This window comes from Crotalus tigris, unplaced genomic scaffold (genome assembly GCF_016545835.1).
Source record: "Crotalus tigris isolate CLP2741 ecotype Arizona unplaced genomic scaffold, ASM1654583v1 scf7180000017999.2816498, whole genome shotgun sequence".
Classification (NCBI taxonomy): Eukaryota; Metazoa; Chordata; class Lepidosauria; order Squamata; family Viperidae; genus Crotalus; species Crotalus tigris.
In genome coordinates this window covers 395913-408125 of record NW_024096765.1, presented here as the reverse complement: position 1 = coordinate 408125, position 12213 = coordinate 395913, and the positions used below count along the sequence as shown (strand labels likewise).

At 41.9% G+C, this 12213-nt stretch overlaps 1 protein-coding gene across 1 annotated transcript in view; it reads right to left on the bottom strand.

Annotated features, from left to right (window-relative positions):
- CABLES2 (Cdk5 and Abl enzyme substrate 2) overlaps nucleotides 1–6116 on the bottom strand; it is a 58398-nt gene extending 52282 nt beyond the window's left edge. The window contains exon 1 of the mRNA XM_039346483.1: nucleotides 5393–6116. Coding sequence (XP_039202417.1) covers nucleotides 5393–6006 — 614 coding nt within the window. The 5' untranslated portion in view covers nucleotides 6007–6116. The remainder of the gene's footprint in view (nucleotides 1–5392) is intronic.
- Nucleotides 6117–12213: the final 6097 nt, after the last annotated feature.

Sequence of the window (12213 nt, the reverse complement as noted above, 5' to 3'; positions counted from 1 at the left end):
GAGAGAGAGAGAGAGAGAGAGAGAGAGAGAGAGAGCTGGCTGAGGAGTTCTGGGAGTTGAAGTCCTCATGTCTTACAGTTGCCAAATTTGGAGACCCCTGTTCTAATGCACACACAGAGTTATCCTATATAGCAGTGGTGGCGAACCTATGGCACGGGTGCCATCAGCGGCACTCGGAGCCCTCTGAGCACACATGCCTTTACCCCAGCCTTGCCTCCCCCTGCGACTCCCTCCTCTCCAGCAGCCCCCCTGAAGGAGACTCGCCCTTGAGTGTGGCCCACGCGGAGCAGCGCAGCCAAGGACATGGCAGCCAGGCAGCGTAGACAAGACTCTGCCCTCATGCCCCATCATGCAGTTGATGCTGCAGGGCGTGGGCAGAGGGTGTGGCCGCCATAGTGCTGCTGGGCTGTCTGAGTGATCTGTGGCGGGCCCTGGAGGCAGTGAGTGGTCCTGTGGGCAGGCGGGGCGGGGGATGGGGGCCAGAGTGGGAGTGGGGCGGGGGGGCGGGGCCAGTTTTTGGGCACTCATCTCTAAAAGGTTCGCCATCACTGCTATACAGCAAAAGAATTATTATTTTTCTTCCCTGGGAAAAATAAGATTTTCTTTGTCTGGACAACTCCTTTACATCACACATAAAATATTTATTAGCCGGACCAAGGCAAACCGAACAGAGCAACTAGAACAAAAGCAAAATATCTACGGTAAACTGTTTTGGCCTTGATACTTATCTACCAGGAATGCTTAAGTCCAATTTGAAAGCAAACACCCCTATTCATGACTTAGCATTTGACAAGAATAAACATCCACATAGAGAACTATGAACAGTAACCAAAAGGGAAAAAAAGTATGGTAAACTGCCCAAATATTTAAAATACTCACTGTTTTTTTTTAAAAAAGCAAGAGATGAAGAAAGAATCACATTGATTTAAAACATCAACTTTTGAAATAATCCAAAATGCCCAGCAAGTTTAGAGAGATCCATTCTTGATTTAAACTCAAATCTTGGCAACTTGAAGATGTGTGGACTTCCAACACTTAATGTACCTGTCAAGATGATTTGCCTAATCACTAAATTCACTCAATGTATTCATATAATGCACTGTATCATAAACCAAATGGGGTTGGGTCCATATAACAAGTTATATTATCAAAACACCAACACCAACCTCCTCAAAAAACACCTTAACCAAAGTTAACAATAACCAAGCTTAACATATTTTGCAAATGCATATGAATTGTCTCACTGTCTCCCAATGTAGTCAACTTCCAGAAGTGCCGGCTTCAATCCCAGAATTCTGGAATTGAATTAGCTGAGGAATTCTGGGAGTTGAAGTCCACACATACAGAAGTCGGCTAGGTGGGGAAAACCTGTTTTAGATCTTCATTCAATCTGATTAAACATGCTGCAACTTTACCATCAGCTTAAATCTCAAGTACCTGGAGATTCTTTATAAATAGTGGGTCAACCACTAGGATTATTTGCTTTAAAATTAAATACACACCCGTGCCTCAGCCATAGACACACCCGTGCCACAGACACAGTAATAGCAAATGTCAACAGACAATTAGCAACATCCTCAGGTTTTTATAGTTTCAGAAACTGAGAGAGGGTATTATTTCCAAATACATGTTATTTATTTAGTGAGAAATTCATTTTGGTTTCTCCTTTTTGAGATTAAATGAAGCTGTAGGTCACTTGATCACAAGTTATAGATAATTTCTTTGACTTCATTTTCATTCCATTTTTTTTCACTTTGTGGCTCCTTATGTCAAAAGATGGATTTTACTGGAGCAATACACAGTAGAATTAAAAAAGAAATCACTCAGGGCAGATGGGTAGTATAGAAATTATGTATGTATGTATGTATGTATGTATGTATGTATGTATGTATGTATTTAAAACTGCTTTTGAGCATGTGGGATCAGGAAAAGATACCCTTCTTTTAAGGAGCTATATTCATATTTTCATGCATTTGAAGCACTTTTCTAAATTATCTCAGAAATATTTCCACAGTCTAAGAAAAGGTAGCTTTAGGCAGTATCTAGTTGAATTGGTGCACTGAAGGAGGGATATAAATGTAATAAATAAACTATGTGTGGAAAAATATACTAGATATTCTTACTATGACCTGGAAGGAAATGTATGTACAAATTGCAAATAGGAGGAATTAAAACACTATTTCAAGCTACAATGCTTGTGTCCACACAACACAGTCCCAGATCAGTAATAAAACTAGCAACTGTACTTGTCTATGGAGATTCTCAATCACCCAGGCCATGGTTATCCCAAAGGTGCTTTTTCCAAATGGCAACTGGACATAATAATAATAATAATAATAATAATAATAATAATAATAATAAGCAACAATGGTGAAGATCTGCAAAAAATATCATAGCAACAATGGTGCATTGGAAGATCTGCAAAAAATATCATTTGCCTGTAAGCAAAAACTAGTGGGATCATAAAATAGAGAAAGTCATAGAAAATGATAAAATTAAACTGCGCTGGGACTTCAGAATTCAAACAGACAAGCACCTGCAACATAACACCCCAAGCTTAACAATTGTCGATAAGAAAAACAAAAAAGTCTGGATAGTGGACGTGGCAGTGCCTGGAGACAGCAGAATAGAAGAGAAAGAACTGGAGAAGATAACAAAATACAAAGACCTACAAATAGAAATAGACAGACTGTGGCAAAAGCAAGCAAGGGTAGTACCAATAGTCATAGGCTCCTTGGGTGCAGTCCCAAAACAACTGGAGCACCACTTGAACACAATTGGCATTGACAAATTCGCTATTAGTCAATTGCAAAAGGCGGCCTTATTAGGAACTGCTTCCATCCTGCGACGATATCTGTAATACCATCAAACAGCCACATCTGCCTATCCCAGGTCCTGGGTAAGGACTCGATAGGTAGACAAAATGCCAAATCCAGTCTGAACATCTGGCTGACTGTGCGATGATCCATAATAATAATAATAATAATAAAGTTAGAAGGGACCTTGGAGGTCATCTAGTCCAATCCCCAACTCAGGCAGGAAACCTTGGTCTTTTTTTCCTTTGGTCTTTTTTTCCTTTGAAAATATTTCACATCTCATCCAAGAAGTTTCTTCACTTCAGTTCGGAACTGAAGAAATCTCTTGGATGAAAAAGTGAAATATTTCAAAGTTAAAAACAAAAAACACAAAAAAGTCCAGTTGCCTTTTGGAAAAAGCACATTTGGGACAACAACTGTACTTGTGTGACATAATCAACTTAGGTATTTTGTAGCTCAGTTTATTATATTTAACTTGCTTATGGTCTCATGCATTATGCAAACCTAGAAAATGGTCTAATTCAAAAACTAGGTTATATGAATGCTGCAACAGGGTCCTATGACTTGGTCAAGACCAGCCAACTAGCTTTACGGATTTGAAGATTGCAACAAATGCCCAAAATAGCACATTTCTGAAAAATCACTTGGCCCAGAGTCTAGGTGCTCAGTGAATCTTTTATGTTTACCTTCTTCACAGCATCTCTGCCAATTTTAGGCTTATTCATAGATTCCCGGTAAAAAACATGGAACAACTCATAAAAGTCTCCCTTAGAGTAGAGCATGAAATGAACATATGAACATATTTTCTTGGCAACACTACAGAAACGGTTTGCTTTTGACTTCTTCCAAGATATATTTTTTTTCAATTTCTCAATCTATTCTACATATTGATCTAGTCTACAGATTGATTTACAGTTTGCTTTGCAGTCGTTCTTAACAATGTCACATCCAGATAGGTCTCAGCCTGCTCAGCTTTTGAAGATCAGTCAAAGCTTATCTGTTGGCTTAATCAATGTGCCCACCCTAAAGGTCACACACACACACACACACACACACACAAAATCTTTGATGGTCTCTCACACACACACACACAAATCTATGATGGTGGGGGTAGGAATTTTGCATGGAGATGGATTTTTTTCTTAAACTTTCCAAAGAAAGCGTTCTTATTTTTTGAGCTTAAGCCTAAGAACGCTATTCACTTATTCACAACAGCAAAAATCTGCTGAGCCCAGAAGAAGCGGCCGATCAGCTGGAATGTTGCAGCATCTCCAGGGTCTTGTGATTTACATTCAGATGCTTGGCAACTGATTCATATTTATGATGGTCACAGTGTCCCAGGGTCATGTGAAGTGACCAAAACCTGCTGCAACCACCCAGCAGACAGGAGGGGGGGGGGGATAAAAACCAAACATCCCCCCACCCCACCCCTGCTGCCAATCCTCAACAGAAATGCTCACAACAATGGAAACCTCAGACAGGAGGAAGAGCGCCACCAGGTGGGCAGGCAGGTGTCTTGCTCGGCTGCTCGGGGGCACTTTTTTCAGTGCCATTGTAACTTCGAACAGTCACTAAGCGAATTGTTGTAAGTTGAGGACTATCTGTACTTCATCACTTTTTTCTTTTCTTTTTTTTTTTTTGGGTCATCAAGTTTTTGACACCTTGCTAGGCGACTGGTGGTACTCGGATATTGCCATATCCTAAAAGTGGTACAATGGGTGAAAAGGTTGAAAAGCCCTGTCCTAAATCCAGAAAATGCAAACAACACACACGAATACCCTTTAAAATGTAGGGCCCAATCACTGAATGGGGTCTGGGGAGGGGGTCACAAAAGGACATTGGCCAGCCAGCTGCAATCTCAGGGCTACCTTTTTTTTGCACTTCTGGTCAAGGGCATCAGGTGGAAACATCTTGGGAGGCGTTTCCCAACTTTCCTTCTCCTTTAGGGAATAATGAGAAGACCCCTGGCTTTGGGCTGACTTTCCTTTCCTGGATCTTCCTATCCAGGATAAAGCTATGTAGGTTTCCTTTGATTGCATACAGACGTAGCTTTGCACGCTCCCTTGAGAGAGGGCACCCTTTTGCGCTGCAAGCCGACACAAAAGTTTGCTCAGCCTAAATCCAGAGGTCCCCGGAGCACCGCATACAGACGTGATCTTGGCTCACCCGCCTGCCTTACATTACGCTACCTTGCCCCAAGCCTCCTTCCGCTGGGATGGTGGCCACTGGGCAAGTACAGTCAGCCCATCCTAAAGCGGTGAGTGGGGTGCAACCCCACGCACTCGGCAGGGGGGAAAGTTGCAAAAGACAAGGACGTGCCCCAATACCCCTTCCTCGCGGCTGGCCAGAAAACAAGGCATTCAGACGAGAGGCAGAGAGAGAAAAGAAGGGGGGGGCGTTTCCCCAATCCAGAAGACTCAGCAGGGAGGGGGCTAATGCCCACCAGCAGATCGGCTGGATAAGAAAGTGGTATCAGCTTGCAGACCATCAAAAACAGACGGCACAAAGCTCTTCCCCCCCCCCCGTGGAAAAAGGAGACCCGGGAGCAAGGGGGAGAGAGAGAGAGAGACCCTCACCTTTGCCTCGGCACCTCCACAGGTAGTCCTCCTCCTCCTCCTCCAACAGGGGCGCCCTGGTTGGGGCTCAGCAGTCCGGGGGGAGCGATGCCCGTCCTGGGGGCCCCCACCAACACCCCTGCCAGGGCGGCCGGGCTAACGGCGGCGGCAGGCACCGGGCAGAGCGGGCTGCCCAGCAGCAGCTGGGGGAGGAGGGCAGCGGCCGCGCCCAGCCCTCGGGAAGGGTCCAGCTCAGTCTTGAGGGGCAGCGGGAACCCCGGCGGGGGCCCGTGGGGGGGCGGCGGCAGCAGGAGGCGGGGCGCGGGCTCCGCCGACGCCGCTCCCCCTGCCTCTTCCTCCGGCCGCGGGGGCGGCGGCGGGGGCGGCTGCTGAGGCTCCCCCGGGGCCGTCGAGGCGAGTAGGGCGGACTGCCCCTGCGACGGCTTGCCGGGCGCCGGGCACGGCGGCCGCCCGTCCAGGGAGATGTTGTTGAGGAAGAAGAGGGCGGCCTGCCTCCGCCGCGCGTCGCCGCCCCGCTTGCGAGCCCCGGCCGCCGCCGCCAGCCCAGCCGCTGCCTCCGGAGGCTCCTCTTGGGGCGGCCGGCTAGTCGGGGAGCCGCACGCAGTCGCAGCCATTCTCCCCAGCCGCCACTACCGCCAGTCGCAGCGGCGGGGAAGCCGTCGGCCCGCCGGCCGCCCGCCCCCAGGTCGGGCGGGTGGAGCGGACTCGCGCTTCCCCCTTTGGCCGCTCGGCCCGGCTAGGGGAGGTGGCTCAGGTGCGCCTGGCCAGCTATTGGCCACGTCGCGGCGGTATGTAAATACAGTCGCCCTTCGCCGCCTCTCATTGGCGCGCCGTCCGTCCTATTGTCACTGGCCGCTCTATTTTCCCCTCCTCCTTCTCGCCCCAGCCCTCCACCCTGGAGCTCTTTCCTTCTTCCTTTCTCTTTACGCGTCTTCACGCGGTCCTAAAGGCCGCCGGGTTCAAAGGCCGGGAACGTTATCTGAGGGGGGGAAAAAAACCCAAGAAAAGTTCAGTTGCCTTTTGGAAAAACCACCTTTGGAACAACCACGACCTGGATGTCTGAGAATCTCTAAAGACATTTGGCGGAAATGCAAGGAAAGCATCTTTTAGAGCAGTATTTCTCAAACTTGGGGGTTGCTGGTGTGTCTACTTAAGAGTCATTACATAGATGGAGATGGGCAGCTATGCAAATTGAATAAATAATAATAACAACAACAACAACAACAATAATAATAATAATAATAATAATAATAATAATAATAATAATAATAATAAAGTTGGAAGGGACCTTGGAGGTCATCTAGTCCAACCCACTGCTCAGGCAGGAAACCCTATACCATTTCGGACAAATGGCTGTCCAGTCTCTTCTTAAAAACTTCCAGTGTTGGAGCATTCACCACTTCTGGAGGCAGGTTGTTCCACTGGTTAATTGTTCTAACTGTCAGGAAGTTTCTCCTTAGTTCCAGGTTGCTTCTCTCCTTGATTAGTTTCCATCCGTTGCTTCTTGTCCTGCCTTCAGGCGTCTTGGAGAATAACTTGACTCCCTCTTCTTTGTGGCAGCCCCTGAGATACTGGAACACTGCTATCATGTCCCCCCTTGTCCTTCTCTTCATTAAACTAGACATACCCAATTCCAGCAGCCGTTGACTTGAAAAGGCAAAGAAGAAACAGATTATAGTCAAATAGAGCTTTGGACAACACACCCAGTGTTTTTCAAACTTGGCATTTTTGAGTTGTGTGGACTTCAATTTCCAGAATCCCCCAGCCAGCATGGGGAATTCTGGGAGTTGAGGTCCATGCATCTTGAAGTTGACAAGTTTGAAAAACATTGGTGAATATATCAATAGTCTTCTTGGGGGAGCTGGTTATATATAGGGTTTGCAAATCTCACTTTTTAATAGAATTATGTTATTCAAACCATATACGTGACCAGGTGAAGGAAGTTCAGGGTAGTTTGACATTTAGCCCTCTTTTTTCTAGTATTGACTGACTTATAGGTTAATTCAACAGACTTATCTTTCCATTGAGTCAATTAGCAAACATGAAAGGGTTTGAAATCCAACTTTATTGATTGGAGTTCCACACTTTTATTTTCTAATAAAGAGCTGGTTTAAGGAGATTCTCTAGTATTCATCTCTTGTTATCTGGTTTTTTGTTTTTTTTTTGAAGTTACCTTCAGTAGCCCTAGAATAGATAAAATATGTAATACTAGTCCTGGAAGGAAAGAAGGAATAACCTGATTTTCAGAAAATTTGCTTCCAGGATGTTTCTAATAATAGGACAAATCTGAGGAAATAAATACTTATTAACCTAGGAGGGATATATATTCTAAGCAGTATGTTATTTCTTATGTTTCGTTGCTCTTGCTTTTTCTCCTTTTTATTTTTTCTTTGTTTTTCTTTTTTTCTTCTCTCTTTTTACTCTTTTATCTATTCCTTAAGAAATGTAAAAACGTGAGATGGCTTATATGGGAAAAACAGAATTAAATCTGTCAATATAAATGTAACCAATTGTTGAGAAAACCTTTATTAGTAAAAATATTTAGAATTTGGTGGGAGAAACAAACTAAAATAAGGATAGTAACAGGACTGATGATAAGGCAACTCAAATGACTGAAAAAAAAAGAAATATTATACTAATATGATGATTATTTTTAAAGAATATTGGAAAAAGAATATTGTCATTTATTAAAACAATAAGAATGGTATTAATTGTTATTTATTAAAACAATAAGAATGGTATTAATGTTTGCCAAAAAAGATGTTCTGGGGAAAGAGGAAATCAATTAAAATTAATAGATGGAATACAGATTATAGAAATCAATTGTTAAGGAGTGTTTTCACAAATGTAACTCAGACAACACACTGTTTACCAATTATTGAGTGACTTATGCTTGTTAAAAAAAATAATAAAATATATTTTAAAAAAGGATACATCTGATGGCAAACCTCACAGGATTTGCTTGCGTAGCTGTTCAAAGTTGTGCTAACTTTTTGTTTAATGCCAATAACTGAATTTTCAAGTTAAAATTAACACTTAAAGCTACTAAATTTGAGAAATACTGGTTTAGAGAGAGCAAGTGAGTGAGTTTGTGGCAATTTGTTGTCTCCTGGAGACTGCCTGGATTAGTCCCTGCAAGATTTTTGAACCTGTTTTGCCCTTGCCTTCTTCTTAGGGCTGAAAGAGAATGACTGGCTTAAGACAGAAGATCATTAGACCTATATAAGTCAGAGTGTTTCCGGGATGGCAGCAGAGAGGTATAGAAAATTCTGTTTGCAACCATCTTGTTATGATATAATGGGGGTTCCATCTTGAGTTTCTTTAGCTGATGGGTCTTTCAAAGCTTAACAGAGCTGATTTTGGCAAATCCTTGGATGGGTGACTTGAGACATTTCAGAATTCTAAATAAGAAATGGCAAATAACTTTGGTGTTATTGTCGAACTGACAACGTAATGTCCATAAAGTCACTAGGTGTTAAGATCTATGCTTGAGAGATTGTTACAGTTTTGTTGATATTTATTCCTGCAATGGGTGCTGGAACTGGAACATTTATCTTGGTTAATTTTTAATCCTAACCCTAAATATTATGTCATACAGTATTTGGATCCACCAAGTCTAGAGGCTAAAATGAGAACTTGAGCATCCAAATAGTCATCTAAGAAATCTTTTTTTTTAACCAATGCAAAGCTATCAATACTTTGACATGGGTAGTTTCATTATGATGGCATTCCCTTTTTAATTATTATTACTGTCATTTTATTTCATCTGATGTTTTGCACTGCTCAAGAATATTTTGAGACAATGGGGTTTTTAACTACATAAAAAAGTAAAATAAAAGCTGTGGTGCCTTTGCTTTTCCTGCTGTTTCATTTTTCTTTAGATGCTTCCAGAAGCTAATTTCCAAATAAATCCTTCAACCCACCTGCTCCATTGGGAATGTCTGGCTTCTAAAGCTTCTGATTTGAAAAGAAAATTGAATATTGATTTTACGATTTATGAAATGGTTTTGGGTTTTAATCTTTGTGTGCCACTCCGGGTCACCTTGGTGAAATAGGCAACTATATCAATTGTTTAAACAATTAAACAAAGGGATGAATGAATAAAAAAAGAAGTATTTTGCACACATATAGTCCTCATTTTCAAAACAGTAAGCATTTAAAGCAGGTTTCCTGACTGAACCCTGTGTTCCACATTATAGAAAACATTTTAAAAAGCATAGACTAAATGACTAATAAATTAAAATCTCTAGTACCAAATATTTACTAAATAGCAGACCATCATTTGTTTTTTCAATGTGCCTATAGGAATTCCTTTCTTATTTTTTTCACCTTCACATTGGGAAAAAGGCCTATCTATTGGATTTTTTCTTGCAGAGTACTATTAAGGCCATTGCAGGATCTCTGTCCCCCCAAAATTGTGAGGTACAGCCCTAGTAGGCAAATTGTTCATTGACTTGTCTATGGAGATTCTTAGTCCCAAAGGCGCTTATTCAAAAGATAGCTGGACTTTGTTTTTCCTTGAAAACAGGAAATCTCAAATCTTGCTTGTAGAATTTCCAGCCGTGGGTTAGTCCTTGATGGCATTCACACAATACACTTAACCTTAAGGGGACTGAATTTCTTATTTTCTAACTTGACTCAATACTGGTCAAGTCAACGCCGAGGCTGACATTGGAGCCAGTAGCTGACCCAAAATTTGGCAGATCAGATTGTGCAAACCTTGGCTGAATTTAAGGAAGGCTCTGATGCTTCTTCTGAATGCTGCTTCATTGCTGCAAATTTAGTGCTGGTATTTGAACCAGGCTGCAGCAGACAATGATAGCAGCCCCAGCAGAAAAGAGCAGCTGCATTGAAGGTTATTTGCAAAATCTGAAGAAATGTCTTTGCTTTTGCTTTGAGTGTAATTGGATGGAGTCATGGATTGCAAACTTAATATTATGGTTTTTTTTTTTTCTTTGCTGATGGCTGGACCTTCTAATCAGAGAGCATTAAATGTGCTAGTGAAAAAGGGTGTTTTTTCTGGACATGCTATCTGCAAGTCCCAGCTGCTTATCATTCTTAGGGTTTTAGTAACTAGCCATGATAATCTAGACAGGAATTTTGCTTCCTATGGTATCTCACCCTGGATGTTAAATTAGCATAGAATCACTGGGGGGGGGGGACTATTTCCATGTAGCCCTTGCTATTGTAAAGGGACTCTCTTTTTATTTCATACTCGTTCACACAACAAACTAAACCTTAAACTCAGGTTTAAAAAGGACATTTTTCTTTAAATTGAGCTTGAATCTTGGTGACGTTAGAGTAATTTTTTGCAACCTCAACTATTTTAAGATGTGTGGACTTCAACTCCCAGAATTCCTTAAGCAACTATGCTGACTGGGGAATTCTGGCAGTTGAAGTCCACAACTCTTCACATTGTGAAGTTGAGAAACACTTCTTTACAGATACCATAAACCTCTTGGTAATAGTACAGCAATGTTTGCCCCTGCCTTTTTCCAGGAGATAGATAGATTCTTAGTTTATTGCAGATTCCTAGTTTAGCATCTATTCTTGGTGGTCTCCCATCCATGTATGAATGAGATCCAACTCTGCTTGGTTTTCAAGTTCTTACAAAGTCAGCTGGGTGCTACCATGATTCCATCTGATTTGCATTACAGCTTAGTTTCCTTATTTATTCAGTCAGCCAGTCATTTTATGTCTGTCCTTGACTGGCAAAACAAATATTTGAAAGAAAAAGAGTCTAATTGAACTAGTTGAATATCAATACAGCCTATACAGCACAGAAATTGACTAGAATAAAACAAGCTATATAATCATGTAACATTACAAGTACTATTGTAAATTTAATTTGGAGCATGGAAATTAATATAGTGAAGCAATTAGAATAAGGCAATTAAGTAATTTAGAATAATAGAATGGGGAAATTGCCAGTCTAAAGTATAGAACCATTATAATGCCAAAATCCCTGGAAAAAGGGTAACAGCTCTCTTATTTAACTTCATTTTATTTTTTTAAATCTATTTTGTAGGCCTTTTATTGTGTATTTTTTTTTTTGTATATTTTTACTAGGTGTTTTATTTTATGAATTGCCCAAAGACCTTTGGGACTGCAGCAGTTTCTAAATTTGGGTAATAAATAAATAAAATGTGACATGTTGTGCTGCCTGAACTGCATTATGATTTAAAGCAGTGTTTTTCAAACTTGGCAACTTTAAGATGGCTGGCTAGAGAATTCTGGGAGTTGAAGTCCACCCATCTTAAAGTTGTGAAGTTTAAAACAATGGCCTGGTCTCGCTATAGGCCTTTGCACCTTGGCCTAGTTTTCTATCACTACCTGTTAAATTATAGGTAGTCCTTAGCTTATGACCACAACTGAGCCCAACATTTTCATTGCTAATGTGAAGTGAGTTTTGTGAAGTGAGTTTTGTCCCATTTTACGGCCTTTCTTACCACAGTTGTTAAGTGAATCACTGCAGTTGTTAAGTTAGTAACATGGTTGGTAAATGAATCTGGCTTCCCCAATTGACTTTGCTTGTCAGAAAGTTGCAAAAGGTGATCACATGATCCCCCGGGACACTGCAACCGTCATAAATAAGAGAAGGACGAGGGGGGACATGATAGCAGTGTTCCAATATCTCAGGGGCTGCCACAAAGTCAAGCTATTCTCCAAGGCGCCTGAAGGCAGGACAAGAAGCAACGGATGGAAACTGATCAAGGAGAGAAGCAACCTAGAACTAAGGAGAAACTTCCTGACAGTGAGAACAATTAACAATTAACCAGTGGAACAACCTGCCTCCAGAAGCTGTGAATGATCCAACACTT